Source organism: Sebastes fasciatus, chromosome 6, assembly GCF_043250625.1.
Source record: "Sebastes fasciatus isolate fSebFas1 chromosome 6, fSebFas1.pri, whole genome shotgun sequence".
Lineage (NCBI taxonomy): Eukaryota > Metazoa > Chordata > Actinopteri > Perciformes > Sebastidae > Sebastes > Sebastes fasciatus.
This window is the reverse complement of record NC_133800.1, coordinates 31,722,639-31,744,792: the sequence shown is the minus strand read 5'-3', so window position 1 is coordinate 31,744,792 and position 22,154 is coordinate 31,722,639. Positions and strand designations below refer to the sequence as shown.

At 38.2% G+C, this 22,154-nt stretch overlaps 3 protein-coding genes across 4 annotated transcripts; 1 reads left to right on the top strand and 2 right to left on the bottom strand.

The window, feature by feature from the left end:
- Positions 1–73: 73 nt before the first annotated feature.
- On the bottom strand, positions 74–4,341 carry LOC141769833 (uncharacterized). Its single transcript, XM_074639279.1, has 5 exons — positions 4,164–4,341; positions 3,620–3,668; positions 2,141–2,212; positions 1,069–1,153; positions 74–875 (listed from the first exon to the last, which is right to left on the bottom strand). Exons 1-5 carry the CDS (start codon positions 4,221–4,223, stop codon positions 827–829), a joined length of 315 nt encoding a protein of 104 aa, XP_074495380.1. The 5' UTR covers positions 4,224–4,341; the 3' UTR covers positions 74–826.
- A 1,707-nt stretch (positions 4,342–6,048) lies between these two features.
- On the bottom strand, positions 6,049–12,270 carry ykt6 (YKT6 v-SNARE homolog (S. cerevisiae)). The gene is made up of 8 exons (XM_074639278.1): positions 12,065–12,270; positions 9,607–9,787; positions 9,263–9,345; positions 8,800–8,900; positions 8,606–8,710; positions 8,338–8,403; positions 7,913–8,014; positions 6,049–7,816 (listed from the first exon to the last, which is right to left on the bottom strand). Exons 2-8 carry the CDS (start codon positions 9,708–9,710, stop codon positions 7,781–7,783), a joined length of 597 nt encoding a protein of 198 aa, XP_074495379.1. The 5' UTR covers positions 9,711–9,787; positions 12,065–12,270; the 3' UTR covers positions 6,049–7,780.
- Positions 12,271–17,062: 4,792 nt separating this feature from the next.
- gck (glucokinase (hexokinase 4)) lies at positions 17,063–21,712 on the top strand. 2 transcript variants are annotated; one of them, XM_074639275.1, is made up of 10 exons: positions 17,063–17,221; positions 17,686–17,848; positions 17,985–18,139; positions 18,381–18,500; positions 19,295–19,390; positions 19,490–19,589; positions 19,677–19,860; positions 20,453–20,608; positions 20,989–21,222; positions 21,414–21,712. In XM_074639275.1, exons 1-10 carry the CDS (start codon positions 17,141–17,143, stop codon positions 21,559–21,561), a joined length of 1,437 nt encoding a protein of 478 aa, XP_074495376.1. In that variant the 5' UTR covers positions 17,063–17,140; the 3' UTR covers positions 21,562–21,712. The 2 variants fall into 2 exon arrangements, with proteins under 2 accessions (XP_074495376.1, XP_074495375.1); XM_074639274.1 differs by having other exon boundaries at positions 17,970–18,139.
- Positions 21,713–22,154: the final 442 nt, after the last annotated feature.

The following is a 22,154-nucleotide window of genomic DNA, read 5'->3' as shown; positions in this document are numbered from 1 at the left end:
CATAACATTAGATTAAGTTACAACAGGAAACGAAGGAAAAACAAATGATTGAGTGTGAATTGAAGTTTCACCATTTTATGACTCAGCCACAAATATTAGCATTTATTTATATTCACATTACATAAAAAAAAGTCACAGTTTTGAATAGTTAAAAGTCATACAGTAGTTACAACATCCTGAGTAACGTGTGGATTTCAAAGAAGACAACAGAGGACAAATATAAAACAAAATCCATTTCTAGATTTCCACAGTAAATGCGGTCTAAATACTCGAGTAGTAGTAGTAGTAGAGTGATGTGCTGGTTGTTCTGAACATCCCAGCAGCTTTAGGAGTTAAAATAATCTTTAAGAAACGATTAAAATGGAACCTACTGATGCCATTATGTACTTAATAAAAATAGTATGAAGAAATACTAGTAGAGGGCATGTTTAAATGCAACCGTCCACTTGGTGGAGGTACAAAACACATCAACACATACTAAATATGCCGCGCAGCTTATTGGTCACTGGAGCGAGCGGTGGCTGAGCCGCCTCGTCACTCAGTAGTGCAGAGTTCACAGAAAAAAACAAAAAAAACAGCAGTACGATCTGACCTGTGTTTCACATCAACACAGAGCTTTGAGTCAACAGTAAACAGTACAGCTGAGGGAAACTGGTGGCACATCATCCACTGGTTTGATCTTTGATCTATTAGGAGGATCTTCCTCAGAGGCATACTGTCACTCTGGTGCTTTTCTCTGACTGAGCAAAGTCTGCTCTCAGATTTTAGTCCGAACCATTAAAGTCCAAAACAGACGAAAAGGTATTTTCAACCTGGCAGCCAGTCTTCACACAGTCGTCCTCTGTTTCACTCTCACCCTCTTCTTCCTGTGCTTTCTGAAAGGGAAACACAAAAAAAACACAATTTAATATGAAGTGGAAAAAGTTGCATCATGTGGATACAAAGTTCAGACTTGTGACGCTAAAAGGCAGGTGAACGTTTGGCAGTTTGCAAGTTCGCTGTGTCAACAAAAATCTAACTTGAAGCTCCAGTAAAAGTCGAGTTGAGGCTTGTGTGTCGGTCCTTTACCGTTTTGGAGGCGACACCATGCACTTCCACAGGACCGCGTAGAGAGCGAGTAGAAAGACAATGAACACTGTGGCTGCAATCGCACCTAAAAAACATACACAAACATGTTAAAACACAAATACACATACATGAGGGCACGTGCATACACCAATTGCAGTGTTGCACAATGGATCTTCTGCAGAAATTTCATCCTGTTGAGCCGAGTGAACCAACAGAAAACTAAACTTTTATGACTGTGTATGCTAATATGTATATTAATCCTCCACTATCGTATATAGAAACAACATCTGGAGTGTCTTTTCGGTGCTTTGGGGATTTCTCCCTTCCTGCCTGAGGCTTGTAAATGTCATCTTTCAGAGCTGTGCAGACTGTCATCCTGCATTCATAATATTACTGCCCGCTGCTGAGACCTGAGGAATTTCACTGCCCTTTCCAATTTTTCTAGTCTGGGTCTGGTGAGCTGACACTGTTATGTAAGTGTCATATTTTTTATGAGTGTGACACAAACCAGCAGTCTCAGAAGTGAGTATTTTTGGAAAATCTCGGCGTCTGACGCAGCCAGTGAAAACAGCCCCCAGCAAAATGACAAGATGTTTTTAAAGCTTGTTTGGCTGTTAGTGCAACTCAATTTCACCTTATTATATGTGTGGATCTCAACCCACAGAGTGAAAACTGCCTTTGTTAACTTTTACATCTTATAAATCGGGTGTTTTTCTCTGAAACAGGGTCATACAGGGTCTGTAAATTTGGCTGTGTATTGTCAAGAATCTGGCGATACGATACGTATCATGATACAGGGGGTTACCATTCAATATATTGCGATTCTGTAAGCAAGGCGATATATTGTGAAAACTGTCATAGAACACACCATCATATGCATAAAATATGAGTAAATAAAGTTTACTTTTTTGATTGATATTGATTGAGTCATTATTTGCATGTAGACTATTAATTAAAAATCAATACAGTGTTTTTGAAAATCAATACAGTATCAAAAAACATATTGTGATACTCGATATTTCTGACATTTTCTTACACTCCTTTCTGTAAAGACAAGAGATTTTAGTCTCACCGGGGATGATCCCACTGCGGCTGGTTGAAGAGTCATCTGTATGAGAAGGAAGAGTGGCAGCTGCAGCTGAGCCTTCATGTGGAAAAAATATAAAATACTTAACAGTGCTGATATAAAAGATTGTGTGATACATGTGCCTAAACTATATGGGATTTCAATTTTAATTAAAACTATTGAACAGTAACTTTCCTCTGGACTAATTTAGTATGTTTTATTTCATGCATTCTCTGTGTATCTAAAACATTCATACTGTATAACACCCATGTCTTTAGTTACAGTAGTTTTGCCTGTGAGCATTGAACGGTGTTTCATAGGACTTTGCAATATGACGATATATATCATCAAATTAATATAAAAATGTCTATCGTATATATTCTAATATATTGTTTCTTTCGCAATATAGGCTAGGCCAATATTCATTTCTTTTTTTCCTCTATAATTTCACTCAAAACTGTTGTGTTTATTTTGCTTTAGAGTTATTAAAATGAGAAAATATTCAAGTCATTTGTCAAGTATTTAATTCACACAGGAGTATACAGAAATAGGTTTACCAGTGGTTATTTCATATTGACTATTTATTTATTGAATTTAGGGCTGACCCAAATGCTTCGAAGCTTTGACCGTTGCCATGGTAATCGACCTCCAAATCAGTATTCGAATGCTTCGTTTTTGTGGGGTTTTTTTTAAATATAGAAGTATGTAACTATAATGTATAAATCACAAAATAGCCCATTAAATAAGGAATACTCCAACAACATTATTCATACTCAACTTTAAATATTATTAGTTATTTTTAGATAGATATCGCTGTTTGTTGTGTGTACAGTAGTGTGGCAGCGGCACTGTCCCGAGACAGACAGGTAGAACAACATGTCAGCCAGCAAAGTTTCCAATACCTTTGAATATTTCTCATTGAAGCCCAAAAAATTGTATTCAGGACAGCCTTAATTGAACCACCAGAAAACATGATATATCATGATATGTATTGTTATCGAGATATGAAATTATCTATAATGTGGAATGTTTTTTTTCTTGCCACATTGAATATTTTGCACTTAGTAACCACTGCATTTTCTATTTTCTGAATTAAAAATAGGTCTGATACAGAAACATTATTTCGTGCCTGTATAAACAATATTTGCCTGCAATATTGTGAGAAATTGAACTAAATAAAAGTCGGCCAATGTTCTTGTTAATGGGCAGAACCCAGAAATAAAACTTCAGGAGAATTATATAAGGAACTAGAATGATTTCCAGTTAACTAAAGCTGTCATACTACAAGATGGAATTTACCTCAAGTGGATTTCCCCATTTATCTGGCACTGTAATCTGATTTAGGCACTGTGGTAGTGGACATACATGTAGTTCAGCTTTTTACTATAATTAAAAGTAAATAAAAGATGCCAACTTACAACTAAAAAACGAAGATAAAACCCAGATAAACGGCTAAAGAAGAAGATAGAAGAGATAAAAACTCACCATTTCTCTGTAGAACAGTGTCTAGAGGTGTCACATCTGGATCAACCATCTGCAAAACCATGCAGCAAAACATTCGTGTTTTAACATAAATAAAGTGGAGCATAAGAAGCTCCTGTAGAGGTTAAATATAAGTCACTTAATAATAGTTGTTCGGGACACAAAGAGAAAAGAAACCGAGAGGAAGGAGTGCAGGCTGGATCACAGCTGAGGTGGAAACTTGCTGCAGGAAGTCCAACAATGTGGAAAAAATGTGAGCGCTTCAGGCAGCAAAGATAAGAAAACGTGCAAAAGATAAGAAGGAAATATATTAAGAAACACATGTTTACATCATTTGCGTCGAGACACTTGCTCCTGCAGCTGGCTAATAAAAACAGCTTCCAGACTGAAGGCTTGTAAACAAGTAAATGAGTTATAGGTCACGTTTTAACCCGAGAGAGAGAGAGAGAGGGAGGCTCAGTCTGGAGCAACAGACTTGTTTTGGTGGTAGGAAGACTGCATGCTGCTCTGCGGAAAGAGACACATAATATTATCTTTAGCTTCTTACCTTCGAGCTGTTTCCGTTGCTAGTGACAGTCCTGCTCTTGTTTTTCACCTCCGTCCACATGTTCTGAGTCTGTGCAGTCAGACTTCATCAGTTCATCATGTTTTCTTCCTCTTCTTCTTCTTCTTCTTCTCACCTCAGCTTGAGGCGCGCCTCCCGTGCTGCATTCAAATGCTTCTTTTTAAACTCGTACTTTCCAGTTAACAACAACCTCAGCCCCATGGTGGTAGGCTATAGGCTAAAGCAGGAGTCAGCAACCTGAGGCTCTTTAGCTCCTGTCTATTGGCTCCCTGTGGATTTTTACAAATGGATATGAATTACTGTTTTTTGTTTACATTTTCATTTTTATTTATCATTGTTGTAGGTCTATGGTACAACGGTATGACGGAAAAAAAAAAAAATCTGAGATTTAGAGAATAAAGTCATAATATTTCGAGAAAAAAGTCAGAAGTTTACGAGAAAAAAAAGTCGTAATATTATGAGAATAAAGTCATAATATTATAAAGTAGTCATTTTACGTGTTATTTATTTTTTTTCTCATAAATTTGTGACTTTTTCTCATATTACGACTTTTTCTCGTAAAGTTCTGACTTTATTTTCGTAACATTACGACTTTTTCTCGTAAAGTTTTGACTTTATTTTCGTAATATTACGACTTTTTTCTTGTAAAGTTATGACTTTATTCTCGTAATATTAGTACTTTTTTTCTCGTTAAGGTATAACTTTATCCTCGTAATATTACTACTTTTTCTCGTAAAGTTATGACTTTATTCTTGTAATATTACGACTTTTTTCGACGTTAAGTTATGACTTTATTCTCGTAATATTACGACTTTTTTCTCGTAGGGTTATGACTTTTTTCTCGTAATATTACGACTTTTTCTCATAAAGTTCTGACTTTATTTTCGTAATATTACAACTTTTTTTCTTGTAAAATTGTGACTTTACTCGTAATATTACGACTTTTTTCTCGAAAAGTTGGCTTTATTCTCATATTACGACTTTTTTCTCGTAATATTATGACTTTTCTGGTAAAGTTATGACTTTACACATGGACATGGATTGAGCATTTCGATACTTTCACAGTATTTATATAACACTTAAACCTACTTTATAATAAAAAAAAAGACATGAAAATCTCACTTTTTTACAATATGGGACCTTTAAGTGAAAGTAAAGAAGTATTATCAACAAAATGTATAATTAAAGTATCAAAAGTAAAAGTAGTCATTATGCAGAACGGCTCCTTTTAAAGTGTTATATTCTTATATAATATTATATTATTCTGTTTTCACTAACATATACATTTCAATGTTTCAAGTTCTTCAATTTGGAGTCAATTTAGAAACTTTATATACTGCTGGGTAGATCAGTAGGATCAGTAGTACATTACTGCATCATATCATAAAAGCATGTTTTTTGATGTAAAAAGTAACTAGTAGCTAAAGTGTCAAATAAATGTAGTAGAGTAAAAAGTAGGCTACAATATTTCCCAAGTAAAGTGCAAGTATGTCAAAATTGTATTTAATTACAGTACTCGAGTAAATGTACTTGGTTACATTGCATCACTGTCTACACTCGTGTCTTTCATGGATTCTGTTTTATTAAGATTTGACATTTCCTACAACACGTGAAGGATGCATCAGCTCCTGACCTTCCTGTTGAGAGGTGGAGGAGTTTGCTGATTTAAGATAATATTAAAGATAGGACCGTTGACTTTCAGACACTGCAAAGGACACCTTCACATTGTTTTACAGGATTTCCTGCGACACCTCAATGCCACCTCACAAAGTCAGTTTCCAGTCTTTCCAGTCGGACACTAGAAGCCATTTTTTGCAGGATTACAAGTTCTGTAAACAATCAGGGCTCCAAAGAAACAAAATGTTAATACAGACAGAAAAGAACAGTTTATTATCTGGTCTTTGTTTTAAGTTTGCAGACCACATCTGGATCAAAATGTTTTAATGCAGACTGTTTAAACACACAGATGTTCAAATTTAGCACATTAATTGGAAATTTTGAAAAGAAGAAATGCTCAGAAACAACCCTGGATACGCGTCACGTTGGAATTAGTCATAAGAATAGCATATAACAAAGGTCAATTTTACTTTCCTTTATGAGAAATATTTCCATTTATTCTCTCCACGTTAAAAGAGAGACATACATCACCAACAGTCTGCAGAGATATTGCACAAAAAGTTTACACTGTAAAAGCAGAAAGAGCATTTCAGATCGCGCACGCACACACAACAGTCCTCACACACAGTCACTCAACATCAATGCAGCCTGCAGATGTTCAGCAAAATCATACACACATACGAGAGCAGAGAAACATCTAAAATACACGACCAAAGGCATCTCTTTATCTTAAACTGATCAGCAGCTCCTGAAGAAAGACTTTTCTACATACAAAGCAAACTGTGCTGACAGAAAAAAAAAGAAAAATAGTCAGCTGTGGAGTGTCTTAAAACAAGAGTGGGATGTGAAATTACTCAATTTATGTCTGTCCTCTTTTCAAACCCATTACAGTAGAAGCCAGAGAGCGCAACAGCACCCAGAGGCTTCCCAGAATCCCGTCAGTCACAATAAATGATGGTAAAAGGTCAGTGATTCCAGGTTTGAGAGGTACAGACAACTAAAAACCTGCTGAAGTGTTATGTGTTTTGGCTACCAGAGTGAAAAGCATGGCTACAATACATAAGGTAAAAGAATAATAGCTTGAGTCCTGTCCTCCTCATGGACAGAGGGGGGTGTTACGTGTTAGTCACACTGCTATGAAGAAACGTCTCTCTACATTTCACATCTATTCTCATCAGCTTTAAGATCACTCACACTCACCCACAGTGGGAATGTTTAAGGTTTCATTTAAACACTACGAGACAGAAAATAATCATGTAACTTAATCCAAGATGTTTCAAAAATCATTGTAAGATTCGGTGAGATTTTGATATCACACGTCCAAGCAGCTGCTCGCCGTCTTGGCTCACATTAGAGTTGTTTTGTTTTTTTAGATTGAGGCTCATTGGAGCAATAAAAGTCAATAAACAGGGCCACCTGGTGGGCAACAAACATTATGCCTGCAAGAAAAACACTTTGGACTTTGAAGAATTGAACGGTGACGCGTTTTATGAAATCACAAGATAAGACTGTGAGATTGTCAGAGTTGCCTTGAAGCAGAAGCACAACCGTGGTTAATACTCTTTAAGAATTTTAAGAGCTGAGATCAAACTATTCAAGGTTTGACTCAATCTGAATAACATTGAAGACGTTTCAACAACACATCACCGATATACACGACGTCACACTATTATGTCCGCAGCTGGTATTGAAACACCACACAGATGTTCACCCTTTGAAAGGTTAAAAATAATTCAAATGTTACTTCTTCCCCCGACCAAACCCCATCACTCCTTCAGCCCCCATCAGTCACGATCCAGACACGAGGCCGCCGCCGCCGCCGCCTTCAACCCCTTTCGCACTCTCGTCCCGGCGCCCCATCCCAGATCAGACGGCGTCCGTTCTGTCCATTGTGTTGAGAGCTGGTGGCTGGTGCGTGATGGGAGTTGCAGGAAAAGCAGAAAGGCAGAGAGAGGCGTATCCGCGAGGACGAGGCAGCGGCATCACATGACTTCACAGCATGAGTTCTGTTTCCGTGCCTGCGGGGTTTAACATGAACACACACATACAGTCAGGCATCTGGCCGTTACACTTTCAGTCCAGAGTTTATAGTGCGAGTCGTCAGCAGCACTTACAGTCTTGTAGAAGGCTTTGGACTGGTTTCCCAGGTGCTCCGATTTTGCCACAAGATCATCCAGTTTCTCTCCTCTCTCCAGCAGACTCTCCATGGTGTTGTGCTACAGAAACAACATATTTCTTATGTGCAATGTGAAGAGTTTGACTCGACGGGGGAAAATGGAAATGCTACGTAATGTTTCTGGCATGCAGAGTTATAAAACCGAGGCACTGATAATGGTCTTTATGGTTTATAGTGGCGGTTGTGGGGCCCAGAGGATGTGGCTGAGAGGAAACCGCTTCTTGCCCCTCTCAGTTTAGTGCTTTAGTTGTGTAAACGTTCCATATCCTACATGTACACTATGTTCTGCTGTAATGCCATATAAGTGAGTAACATGCATATATTTCACCCTCTTGATTAAAGTATTATCGGGTCTTATCTTACCAAAATGATCTTTGTCTCATCCAGCTCAGCCTGCACTTTGGTCATTGCATCTGCTTCCTTGGGGTTCTGGAAAAAACCACAACAAGCTGTCAGGTACGCTGCTACTGTATGATGATTATTTGGCAGCATTTCGTAAAACAAGATCTTTGATCGGCCACAAACAGATTCATGAATTTAATCTTTATATGTACTCCAGAACAAATCTCAATACTATTTAGTAAACCGGCAACTATATTATAAATACTAAACTATTTTCTGACAAACTGACCTGGTATTTAGAGAGGTGAATATCCAGGGCTTTGTAGTTTATGGTTTCAGGATTACCGGAGGGCCAGTCTATACTGTCCACTTGCCTGGAGAACTCCTCTAATACCTAAAAACAATCAGACAACAATCTCAATATTGAAGTTGACAACAAAGTGCAATAATTGTGTGTCTTTATTTACATGTTTTTGTTCCCACCTTGTCTAGCAATGAGAAACAGACTCTCTGTGGGTATTCAGTGTCTGCGATGGCCACAGCGCTCAGGTTGTCGTTTCTTACGTACACATGGCACAGGTACTCTGAAAGAAAGTGAAAGCATGTGTGATAAAAATAGCATTTCCTGGTCTAATGGTTCGGGTTAACCCCGAGGAAGTTGGCACACTTTAAGAAAAGCAGAAGTGAAAGTGATAGTGTTTCAAATAAATGTTAGTACAAGCGCAGCCACAATGCATGATGATGGCATAGCAGTCACTCTATGGAGAACATTGTGCTGACATTTTTTAACATTGGCTTCATCAAACGTGTCGTTACACATTTCTATCATTTTGATAATCCGGCTTGTTTCATGGTGAGTGAGTGAAAAGGGGTATTAATTAGGGCTGCGTCATTTTTTAAGATAAATTATCTTTTGAAATTCTGCGATTGGGCTGCTCATTTTTACCTTGTTCTTTGACAGAGGCACGACTTCCTAGTGATGTCCGTTCAACAATCAAGGCACTGGTGAAGGTCATGAACTCCTGAACACTAAAAAAAACAAAACAATAATGTCATGTCACTGGTGGGAAAGTATCCCAGTATGGCCAGACAACATTATTTAGACTAAACACTGCATTGTGGCTTGTAGTCATTTATCAAATATGCTGGAAAACCAAACCGCCTGACATAAGACAGACCATAATGTTACTAGTTACATACTCTCTGCAATCTACACACAGAAAATGAAAGTCAAACACACATTAAAAATGTTCAATCGGTCAGATCCTGGTTATATCGAGTCAGACCCACCTGGAGCGCTGAAAGAAGCCGAAAGAGGAGAGGTCAAATGCCGACTTGAGGAGGTTTGCTTTGGTGGCTCCTTTATGGTGGATGCTGAGGCTGTAGAGCTTCATGCTGCCGCCGTGTCAGTCAGTCAGTCAGTCAGTCAGTCAGTCAGTCACAGCAGATACGATCACACAGCCCCGATGATCTAATAATACACAAGCAGAATCACATGAGAGAGAGCATTATCCAGCATTATCCAGCTCAGCCGGCTAGCTTCTCTGCTAACAATGTAGCAGCTATAGAAACTTGAGCGAAGTACGATACGATACAACTTTATTGTCAGTTTGCACTGAAATTCATTTAGCATCTGTAGGCAGCTCAGTTTGAGAAAAAGTACACATCCAATAGACATACTGTTACCATGGACAGACAGACAAGTAAGACCCATCAGACAAAAAACAAAACACATCATTATTAATACACAACCCATTACAAAATGACCATCTGTCCTCTGGATTTACATGTCTTTAGCGGCACATTAATTATTATTTAGCAACAAGATGGACTGATGGACAAAAGCGTTCTTTAACCTGATGCAGGTTAAATGTACAGTAGGGACTCTGAATCGCCTCTTGGAGGGCAGAAGTTGATATTCCCCATTTAAAACATGTAAGGGATCAGAAGAGATGCTGTTAGCCAGTCTGAGCATACTCTTGTTCTGAGCTGCTTGAAAGGAGGCTGTCACAGGTTGGCCAATGATCTTCTCGCAGATTTTGATTTGGCTATAAAGTTTAGTTTTAAGTTTTACAGATATACTACTGAGCCAGGCTGTGCTGCAGAACAACAGGACACTCTGAATCACTGAACTGAAAAATAATCTGGCTACTGGCTCCAAATGATCTGCGAAGAAAGTAAATGCGCTGCTGTATCTTCTTACAAGTAAATTCAATGTGAGGGGTCCATGATAAGGTGGAGTCTATCATCATAACTCCCAGGTATCTGTATGAAGAGACCTGTTTAATTTCTACATTATGATTGTAACTGGAGGCAGCTGACAGTCAGGAGGAAGGCCAAAAATAATTTCTTCTGTCTTACTAGTTTTAATGATAAGAGCGTTTTTGTCACACCATTCAATCAGCCAGTCGACATCACACTGATGCAAACTGAGGTCATCGCTGTCAGTCAGCAGAGAAATTAAGGTGGAATCATCAGAGTACTTTATGATATCAATATTTCTCAAATATGTGTTTTTATTTATAAGATACTTTCTGGTTGGAATATTCTTGAGCAGTTCAAGAACTATTTTAAAACAAATTCTCAGGTCCATTCTTAATAGATCATACATTACAAGTTACATCTAGATGGATTTCTTAAAGTGGATTATTTAAAAAATACATGTTTAAAGACCCTGGTGTACTACTTCAGTGGGTTTCAGTCTTATATTTGGGTATTTGTCACAGTATCTGGTGGTAAAACTCCATTCAAACCACCAAATCCTACACATGTTGATGCACTTGTGTTGCTTAAGCAGTAGGAAGAAAGACCCCTAATTGTTCCATTTCCCAAAGGAAGTGAAGATTGTTTTTGCCATTGCTTGGTCCAGTATTACAGCCAGTGTAGTTTTTACACAGATGGCAGATGATTTTTGTAGTTTTTACACAGATGACAGATGATTTTTGTAGTTTTTGCACAGATGACAGATGATTTTTGTAGTTTTTACACAGATGACAGATGATTTTTGCAGTTTTTACACCTATGGCAGATGATTTTTGTAGTTTTTACACAGATGGCAGATGATTTTTGTAGTTTTTGCCCAGATGAGATGATTTTTGTAGATTTTACACAGATGACAGATGGTTTTTGTAGTTTTTACACCTATGGCAGATGATTTTTGTAGTTTTTACACAGATGGCAGATGATTTTTGTAGTTTTTGCACAGATGAGATGATTTTTGTAGTTTTTGCACAGATGACAGATGATTTTTGTAGATTTTACACAGATGACAGATGATTTTTGTAGTTTTTACACAGATGACAGATGATTTTTGTAGTTTTTGCACATCCTGACTGCTCTCTTTTGTACTATGCATGATGGTTGTAAGTTGCTTTTATAAGTGCTAAACCCCAAACCTCCACAGACATTCAGATATGGTGATAAAAGTGAAGAATACAGACTGTGCAGTGATTTATGTTTAGCTTCTCTGCTATCAATGTAGCAGCAATAGAAACTTGTTACAGCTGATTAGTGAAAGTAGCCGCCTTGTTATTATTAGCCACCAAGCTAACCAACTATCCTCAGTGTATATGTGTCTCCAGGTAAACTGGTTACCTGACAGTAAGAGGTGCACACTAACAGGTGAGTCTCTGTGTGAATACAGTTTTAAACTGAGCTTCTCTGACGTCACATATCTGAGATGCAGTGAAGCATACAGTTAGCTTGAGTTAGCTTCAGATGCTATCTGAGGAGGCCTCGGTTAACTTACCTCACAAACTGTTTGATTCCAGTTAAAAACAACCGGATAAACTTCTTATTCCACTCAAACTACAACTAGTAAATGTGTCTAGAAGACGTCCGGCGACCTAATAACGAGGTATTTAACGTTAAACTCAACTAGTTCTCACTCTGCAGTGAAGTGACCAATCACCACGTCACGATCCTCCAACGGTGCGACGGGATATTTGCTCCGACGGAAAACAAACGCGCTGCTGTGTTCGTAGTTCCGGTTGGATGCAAGACAGGATTTGGTGTGAGATGAGAGTGCAGGAAACGGTGGAGCATGTCATATTGCATTGTGAGAGATATGAGGAAGAAAGAAGGCATTTGATTCAAGGCCTCAAAGAGATTAAAGTACACTTTGATTTAATAGATATTCTACAAAAGAATTCACTAAATGAGTGTTATAGAACATTATTTGAGTATCTTAGACAAATTAATATGATTGGAAAAGTATGAGGTTGTTTGTTTTCTTTTTCTTTTTCTTTAATTTATTTTTTTGGGATATAGTAATTATTAGCCAGAATGATCCACACTCCATACCAGTTGGTGGCGGTAATGCACCAAATCGTTTTTTGCCAACCGCCAATAAACTTTAAAAGAAGAAGAAGGTAAAAGTTGGTAAGATAATATTTACAGTTTTTTCTCATTCGCTTTGGCTCAATTCTCTTTTTAAAAAAAACAAAAAACAAAAAGTTGAAATCTCTAAACAATTAGTTTTTCGTTCTCAAAATATTAGAATTTCTAATTTATTCAAGCAAATTGCAGTTGTTTTGGCATGTGTGCAAAAGAGTCAGTACAATAACCACTTGCACATGTCTTACTGATCAAAACTGATGAGTTGATTCTCAGTGAAGTCTCATTCGCTTTGGCTCAGCTCTCTTTTTTTCAAAACAATCTCTAAACAATTAGTCTCTAATAATTGTTTAGTCTCTAAACAATTAGTTTTTAGTTCACAACAGATTTAAATTTCTCATTAATTCAAGCAAATTGCACGTGTACAACCACTTGCACATGTCTTGCTGATCAAAACGGATGAGTTGATTCTCAGTGAAGTTGTGGTACTTTTCACAGTTTCTAAATATTCTTTCATCTTGTGAGCCATCACATGCAAAATGATCCATTCAATTATCAAAATCTGTCAGACATACTTGTATATTCCATAAATATCTATGATGAAGAGGTACAGTTTGTTGTTTTTTAACTGAAGTATTGCAGTTTTTTTCCCATTGTTGCAGGGTTGTTGTTGTTTTCTGGCATTGATGTCATTTTGTGGCAAATTTTCTGTTTGACTTTACATGAAAGATCAAATACGATTTTCTGTTTACAGTACATGCAACACATTGCTACACGAATAACTTTACAGTATACATACAAATGTGCATATCCTTTTTCTGTGTGGCTACTACTGTGCTGGACAAACCTGACATTCTGCCTACGGTAAGCAGTCAGTGTCAACAAAACAGAGATTTGTATGTAAGAAACATTTCCATGGTTGAGTGCCATGATGAAAAAACACCTAAATATTTTGACCAGTACGGCTCATATGATGACAAAACAACAAAGCATGAATGAAGTGTTTTTGGTACCTTTTGCAGACATGCAATAGAGTTGTGCACTTACAGTTTAGAGAAAGTTAAGGCTGTTTTGAAAAATTAGTCATAATGATTGAGAAAAGCTTTAATAGATATTATACTGCAAGTATACTTGTATATATTTGTAGCCCACTTTATAAATTATGAAAGTACACTTTTAAGTATACTGTCAGTAAACCACTAGTTTAATAGTTTTTATACTGCAAGTATACTTGTATATACCTGTAGCCCACTTTATAGTTTATGAAAGTACACTTTAAAGTATACTCTCAGTAAACAACTAGTTTTTATACTGCAAGTATAATGGTATATAGTTGTAGCCCACTTCATAGTTCATGAAAGTACACTTTAAAGTATATTCTCAGTAAACCACTAGTTTAATAGTTTTTATACTATAAGTATACTTGTATATACTGTACTTGTTGCCCACTTTATAGTTTATGAAAGTACACCTAGTTTAATAGTTTTATACTGCAGGTATACTTGTAATTTGTAGCCCACTTTTTAGCAGAGATGGGGACTCGAGTCACACACAGTAACTCGAGACTTGACTTGAGACTTGAGACTCGTCCTCAAAAGACATGAGACCCGACTAAAGTTTTAAACAGCTCGGTGTCCTTGTGAGTCTCCCAAATTTTTTGTCTTCCCAAATGGCACCCTCAATTGATGTTTTCTCTGGTAATCTTGCTCCATTTAACAATTTCCCCCTGGCTACTTAACTCAGTGGTAAGTGTTTTCCATGGCAGAAGTGTGCCTGTAATTCATTTCCAAGGCAACACATTGAAATCATTTTGGCATGGAAACCGCTGAGCCTTTAGGTGCATCTGTTGACAGGACAGCTGCACTGGGGGGAAGAAATTACTTTTTCTTTCCTGGAACTACTTTTGGTTGCGTTAAGATATTGAGGTAACACGGTCAGTAAGAAGGCCAGCTAACTGGAGGTTTGCTTAATATTTTTTGTCAGTTGCAGAATGCATTGTACGTCACTGGAATGAAGGTTTGGATGGGAAACGTAGTGTTTTAATCTATTTTTCTTGTTGGATCTGATGGCACATCATCCAGTGAGCTGATGCGGATTTTAACTGGAACTGTTGACAGCAAGAATGAAGACAAATCCACAGGTTTTTACATAGTATATCTGCAGGAATGAAGATGAATCTGTAGTTTTTTTTAGCATATGATATATATAATAGTGAAAATGAATGCATATATTTTTGTAGGAATGAAGATGAACCCTTATTTTTTCCCTTAAAATATCTGCAAGAAAAGAAAAAATTTTATTTGACCTGCTGCTGAACATTATGTAGATCAGACGTGTTGGGAATATAATAGCGTTTCCCATAAAAGGATAATATTTTGTTTGCACTTCATGCACGGACGCCGAGTTACTGTAAAACACCAGAACAGCAGCAACTTGGGAATCTCCAAAACTTCTGGGAATTTCCTCTGAGAGGACTGATGGTCGGTGGGACACTCAGGATTTAATCCTCGTCGTGATACGATGGATAAGGTAAAGAAAAATATCTATCTATCTATCTATCTATCTGTCTATCTGTCTATCTGTCTATCTAAGTAAGTCAGTAGGCCTATATATAGATCAGTAAATAGGTCAATAGTAGCAAAGAATTTCAGTTAATATGTACCCATCAAATAAGTGACTAGATATGTGTGGGTAAAGCAAGTCAAGTATTGTAATGTTGCATCAGTGCATGGCATCATCTGTTTAAATATTTTATTAAGTGTCATAATTTCAGTGAAGTAACCAGGAGATATGTGATGATGTCATATAACATGCTAGAGGGTATAAATTATGAGCAGTGTTGGATTATTTTAACTTTATGTGTCTTTAGGTCAGTGTGACTTTCTTAGAAATATCAGGGCACTGGGGGAGAGGGTCAGCGTTACCTCATGGCGAGAGGTCAGAGCTAAGAAAAGCTCTGACCTCTGCTCAGGTAAACTACTGATGCTGATAAGCAGCGGAGGCCTTGACCTGCACCACACTGCTGTTAGTTTTAGAGGTCATTCATCCCCCACTGCTGCTAATTTTAGACATGTTGCTAATTTTTACAAATATATGCACAACTCTCTCAATCTTCTCTCATTGAGCAACCCGGTGGCATTGGATGTTAAATAAAAACAATGATGAGTTCAGATCACAGGGTGTATTTGGTTTGTCATGATGGTGGGCTGTAAAATCTCAAGTCGGGTCACAGGTTATACCTTGACTCATAAAAGCAAAGAATAATTTACCAAATTAACTCTTTTTTTGCAAGGTTAAAAGGCCATCTGAGGTTATAAACCCTAACAGTAATGGTTACTCAGTTATTCACGCTGACAAATCACTGTGATTATTGTGAAATTATGATTATGAAAACCTCTCTGGGCTGAAAAGTCTCTTTTTCAACAGTTGTCTAGGCTAAGATAGCAGCAAATTAAAGTGAATTACAGACAAACAACACAAGGCAAAGTATTCAGAACATATTGTATATCACAAGATCAAGAATATTTTGTGGTAAAACCTTTTTTTTTAACTATTTAAAATGCCATCATGATAACATAGAATTCATAAATCATATAGGTCAGAATGTAGAATAATTTATTATGATTAAGTAGGGCATGCATTCATTAAACAAGTCAGAAAGTAGGAAAAATAAATAGAAAAAAATAGGAAGAAATATTTTAAGAGATATTAAGAAAACATAAAAAAAATATATGTATATATAAATAGAATGAAATTAAAAAAACAAACAAATAAAACAACATAGTAACGGAAATAAACAAATCAATGTTTTACAGGTGAATTATCATACACGTATGAGGGAAAAGCAGTAGGTCTATTGCAAATTAGATTGCAATACCTTTATTTAATGCAAATTCAGGTCAAATATAGGCAAAAGAAACATTTATATTTATATTATTTATAATAAATAAATAAATAAATAAGTGAGAGAGAAAAAAAGTAAGTGGATGTCAAATAATAAAGAGCATCTCTCTTAGTTATTAAGATTTGTTTTATCAATAAAGGAATACAATAACTGTGTATATTCAATATTAATAGAGCTTCATGTAGAAACAAATCATAGATGAAGTGATATATATTACATAACTCCATCCAAATGCCTGCAATAAAACTGAGCTGTCCTTCAACCTTCATTTTTGCAAAAAGTAGGTCATGTAGACTTTGGGCTTTTTTGGGTGGGTGGTCGGGGTGGGGGGTGTTAACTCCCGATGGCCAGATGGGGTGAGTTTGGGAAGGGGTTTGGGCGTTTTGCGTGTCCGGTAAGGCCAGCCCACTTCACCTGAGCATAAAAACAGCTGAGGTTCCCATTCAGTGCTACTCTCACACTTCACTGACTCTGCACACACACAGGCTGGACACACACTCACCACACACCTAGAAACACACACACACACACACACACACACACACACACACACACAGAGAGGCTCATTTAGTTAAACCTGAGACGATGCCGTGTGTCAGCTCTCACATCGACCAGATGGTGAAGATGCCTTGTAGCTACAGCTCTGTGGTTGATGAAATCCTCATGGTAAGATTCACTTTTCTGTCCAGTAAGATTTGGTAGAGGTTTAAATCATTTTTCACGTTATTATCACTGTGGATTTGTGCTTTTATCCCATGTGATGTTATGTAAATTAATCAAAGTCTTTACACACAGACTGTGCCCTGTTGTTTCAGAAGAAACTCTGGGTGAGGACATTGATTGTATTAGATGTTTAGATGATGCTTTGTTCTGTACTTTACTGAAAATATGGTCGTATGTGGGAACTCTGAAGCTCTTCATTTCATTGTTTTGTACTGTAGTAGTGATTTTTTTCTTTCTGTTGCATCTCATTTGTTTCATGTGCTCTGATTCCTTTTTTGCTGTTACTGCTTCTGATTTTCCTTCTTGTTTTCCAAAGTGAAACCTCACTTATCTTTTCAATTAAGTGTCATATGTATAGAAAGAGTTAATTGTTTCTCCTGACCAGCTCTTCTCTCCTGTCGTTGCAGGTCGAACAGGTCCTGTCAGAGTTCAGGCTGAGCAAGGAAGACCTCAAAGAAGTGATGAAGAGGATGCAGCGTGAGATGGACAGAGGACTGCGTTTAGAGACGCACGAAGAGGCCAGCGTCAAAATGCTCCCAACTTACGTCTGCTCCACCCCCGAGGGATCAGGTAGATACTTCCATCATAAGATCATCACTGTATTTTTTATTTTTTTGGTAAAGTCACCCAGATGTAATCTGATGATTATCACCTGTGCAGGTAAAGCCAGTACGTGCACGTTCAGATGTAGTGTGTGTTTTGACAGAGGTGGGAGATTTCCTGGCTCTGGACCTGGGGGGGACCAACTTCCGCGTGATGCTTGTGAAGGTGGGTGAAGACGAGGAGAGGAGCTGGAAGGTGGAGACCACGAACCAGATGTACTCCATCCCTGAAGATACCATGACAGGCACTGCTGAAATGGTTAGAAGACTCCAGTAGCAATTCTTCTTGATTTCTCATCACCAGTTATTTGTAGTTGTCCACTTGTGGAGCTGATTCAGCTCTATGATGACTGTTTAAAACTATCCAAGAGTGCCAAAAGAGTCTGGTTTTCTGTAAACACTGTTGTAGCATTGACTCTAAACCTCTCAGAATGATTTTAGCACTAATTATAGTGCAGTTTGTCCACATCTCACATCCTCTCTTTCTCTCCTGTCTGCAGCTATTTGACTACATAGCAGAGTGTATGTCAGACTTTCTGGACAAACATCACATCAAGCACAAGAAGCTTCCTCTGGGTTTCACCTTCTCCTTTCCTGTACGACACGAGGACATTGACAAGGTAGGATATTATACTTGTACATTTATTAATTTATTCATGTGTTCATTTATTTATTTGTATTTAATTTAATTAAAAAAAAAAAATTTTTTAACTAAATTATTGGGGTTTTCAGAGTGAAACATACAGTGGAAAAATAGGAAAAAGTATTTTATGTACAGGTATTAAGAAGACATAAAAAAATAATAAAAATATATGTATATATAAATACAATGAAAATTAAAAAAAGCAAACAGTAATGGAAGTAAAACAAATCAATGTTTTACAGGGGGAATTATCATACACGTATGAGGGAAAAGCAGTAGGCCTATTGGAAATTACATTGCAATACCTTAATCTAATGCAAATTCAGGTCAAATATAGGCAACAGAAAAATGTATCAAAACAATAAATAGATGAATAAATAAATAAATAAATAAATAAATAAATAAATAATAAGTGAGATAGAAAAAAAGTAAGTGGATGTTGAGTATCTCATTAGTGCTTTTGTGAATCATGTTTAATCCAGGCTAGTTTTTGGGAAGGATTAGTGCACTGTTTTTGAAGTGGTTGATGAAGGGTTGCCAGATCTGATAGGATTCGTCTTCACTCCCTTTCAGTGAGAATTTGATTTTTCCCAGATGCAAGTGCTGCATGACATCTTTCATAAGAGCAGAATGGGCTGCAGCCTGTGCTTGCTTCCAGTTTAGAACATATGCCTTTGAACAATACTAAGACCAGTTAAGACTTGCCAGATTTATGAAAGTTCTGTATACTGTATTATAAAGTTTATACATTTAAGTTTTTTCCCTCCACAGGGTATCCTGCTGAACTGGACCAAAGGCTTCAAGGCTTCTGGGGTAGAAGGGAACAACGTTGTTGGTTTACTCCGAGATGCTATCAAGAGACGAGGGGTGAGTTACTGCAGATTAGAAACAACACAAGACGGATTTGTAACACCCGTATGCAGCTGGATGACTCTAAATGCATTGTAATTTGGTGTTGCCATCTAGGACTTTGAGATGGATGTGGTTGCCATGGTGAATGACACAGTAGCCACCATGATTTCCTGCTATTACGAGGATCGCAGCTGCGAAGTCGGGATGATTGTTGGTAAGTAATATGCACTCATGAACATATGCAGAGACATGCAGACTCGAGCACATCTAACGGTCGTATTCTTGCCTCTTGTTTTACCAGGCACTGGTTGTAATGCGTGTTACATGGAGGAGATGAGGACCGTGGAGCTGGTGGAAGGGGAGGAGGGCCGGATGTGCGTGAACACGGAGTGGGGGGCGTTCGGAAACAACGGGGAGCTGGAGGAGTTCAGACTGGAGTACGACAGAGTGGTGGACGAGACCTCGATTAACCCCGGACAGCAGCTGTGAGTCCATTCATTTCAAACACGCGGTCAAATTCACACACAAGAATCACCGACTCTATATGTGTTCCAACTTCGTCTACTGTATGTAGTAATATATCATTAAAGGTGATAGATACACATTGTGATTTAAAGCACACTCCCTCCCTCATTCTCTTATTGTTTTTCTGAATTAATCATCCTTATGTGGTAATACTCACCCGACTCTCTCCCGAGGTCTCTGTGTAGTTGCTGAGCTACCACTTGTTTTTCCTGAGGATGTTTGTAAATGGCCAGAGCCCTCATACGTCAGTGGTCAGTCAGCGTGTGGGGTGGTCAGATTAATGACCCCTCTCCGCTGCCTGTCGGCCTAATGGCTGTTTACCTTTTTGCGCTGGTAGACAACTGCTGAGCCCAGCCTCATTGAGCCTCTTAAGCATTGACGTTGTCATCCTCATTCTTTGAAAGAAGAGAAAGTTGTTTGCTTATGTGTGTTTGTGACGTGCATATCCTTCCTGTGTCTTACACCATCTCAACATCCTCTCTCGATTTCCCGTTCCCACCCTTCCTATCAATATTTATTTAAAGTTCTTCTTTTGTCCTCGCCTGCTGTTAGATACGAGAAGCTGATCAGCGGGAAGTACATGGGAGAGCTGGTCCGGCTCGTTCTGATGAAGCTGGTGAATGAAAACCTGCTGTTTAACGGCGAAGCGTCAGAGCTGCTGAAGACACGTGGCAGCTTTGAGACGCGCTACGTCTCACAGATGGAGGGGTGAGCACCGATGAATCCTAACCTCAGGACAACATATAAGACTATGTTAATATATTTTGCCTTTAAAAGATGATGAAGATGATTATTTATCCAAGCACAGAGGGGGAAATCATATAGATATAGCAAAAACAAACACTAATGTAAAGCCTGTTGTGTTATGTAACCGTATGCTGATGACATAAGCTTATATAACAGCGTTGATGGGGAGTATGGGGAAGCAATTTGGTTGCGCTATTAGCAGAAACTTGAGTTAATATTTGAATATTGAGTAAATATAAAATGTGGTATTTCTATAATATATATAAACATAGTAGTGTTATCAGTATTTATGGATTACATAGTACATGGTGGAACTATAAACTACTGCTCTTTTCTTTCAGTGACACCGGGGACAGAAAACAGATCTACAACATCCTCTCCTCGCTGGGCGTTCTGCCGTCAGAGATGGACTGTGACATCGTGCGTCTGGTTTGCGAGAGCGTCTCCACTCGCTCCGCTCACATGTGCGCCGCCGGGCTCGCTGGTGTGATCAACCTGATGCGGGAGCGGCGCAGCCAGGAAGCGCTGAAGATCACAGTGGGGGTCGACGGATCCGTCTACAAGCTGCACCCGTGGTGAGGAATGCCCCAAGTTTTAGATATCTTTCTGAACATATTACATACTAAACAAAGTGATTTAGATTTACCCAGAATGCAGTGCTTAAATTATCTTGACTGAAAAGAACTTCCCAAATCCAGAGAGAACACAAAAAGGAGGTGGGACAGACTGTTTCTTTACACTTAAACGTGTTGTTTCTCTATCTCAGTTTCCGTGAGAGGTTCCACAAAATCGTCAGGGACCTCACGCCCCACTGTGAGATCACCTTCATCCAGTCGGAGGAGGGGAGCGGCCGCGGAGCCGCCCTCATCTCAGCGGTGGCCTGTAAGATGGCCGCGTGCATGCTGACACAGTAAAGGGAGCTGAGTGCCGCACTGAGCCGTCTCCCGGCAGCACGGCGGCGAAGCAAGCCTGAACTCTGATCTAGAGAACACTGATGACACGTCATCCACCGTCGGCAGCTCCGGCCTCTTTCAGGCTCTGGGGGATGTGTGTCAGCAAACTGGATGCTCACAGCTGGAAGATGTACAGACAAGAAAGCAGTTTGTATTATAAAGTATTCGGTAGCGTTAGACCAACTCGTAGCAATTTCAGTGTTTCTGAACCGTGTGTGTCCCTGCCTGTTGATGGTGTTTGGGTATGAAGTGGCCCATTTAAAAAAAACACCTGATGTATTATTGATGATATATTATAATACCCGGATTATTTTTGTAAATGCTGCTGTAAACTATGACTAAATCAAATTCATTGCTTTGATGTGTAGTAATTTCTATTGTGAGTAATGAAATATGTCTTTGGTAAATTGTATATTTAAATGTTATGTTCACAACAAATAGCCGGTAGGTTGTAGTTTTTCACGTGTGCATGATGAAATGTGCTTTGGATGTGAATAACTGTAAATAAAATTGCTTAATTAAACTAAACTATTATACTTTAAATGTATGTTATT

What these genes read in the sequence shown, in the direction of transcription:
- LOC141769833 (XM_074639279.1), bottom strand. Translation starts at nt 4,223, where the DNA reads ATGTGGACGGAGGTGAAAAACAAGAGCAGGACTGTCACTAGCAACGGA. An exon ending in CACTGTTCTACAGAGAAATG is followed by an intron (nt 2,213 to 3,619) that starts GTGAGTTTTTAT and finishes TTCCACATGAAG; the next exon opens with GCTCAGCTGCAGCTGCCACT. An exon ending in ATGGTGTCGCCTCCAAAACG is followed by an intron (nt 876 to 1,068) that starts GTAAAGGACCGA and finishes TTTCCCTTTCAG; the next exon opens with AAAGCACAGGAAGAAGAGGG.
- ykt6 (XM_074639278.1), bottom strand. Translation starts at nt 9,710, where the DNA reads ATGAAGCTCTACAGCCTCAGCATCCACCATAAAGGAGCCACCAAAGCA. An exon ending in GGCTTCTTTCAGCGCTCCAG is followed by an intron (nt 9,346 to 9,606) that starts GTGGGTCTGACT and finishes TGTTTTTTTTAG; the next exon opens with TGTTCAGGAGTTCATGACCT. An exon ending in CCAAAGCCTTCTACAAGACT is followed by an intron (nt 7,817 to 7,912) that starts GTAAGTGCTGCT and finishes TAAACCCCGCAG; the next exon opens with GCACGGAAACAGAACTCATG.
- gck (XM_074639274.1), top strand. Translation starts at nt 17,141, where the DNA reads ATGCCGTGTGTCAGCTCTCACATCGACCAGATGGTGAAGATGCCTTGT. An exon ending in CTCCACCCCCGAGGGATCAG is followed by an intron (nt 17,849 to 17,969) that starts GTAGATACTTCC and finishes GTTCAGATGTAG; the next exon opens with TGTGTGTTTTGACAGAGGTG. An exon ending in TACGTCTCACAGATGGAGGG is followed by an intron (nt 20,609 to 20,988) that starts GTGAGCACCGAT and finishes CTTTTCTTTCAG; the next exon opens with TGACACCGGGGACAGAAAAC.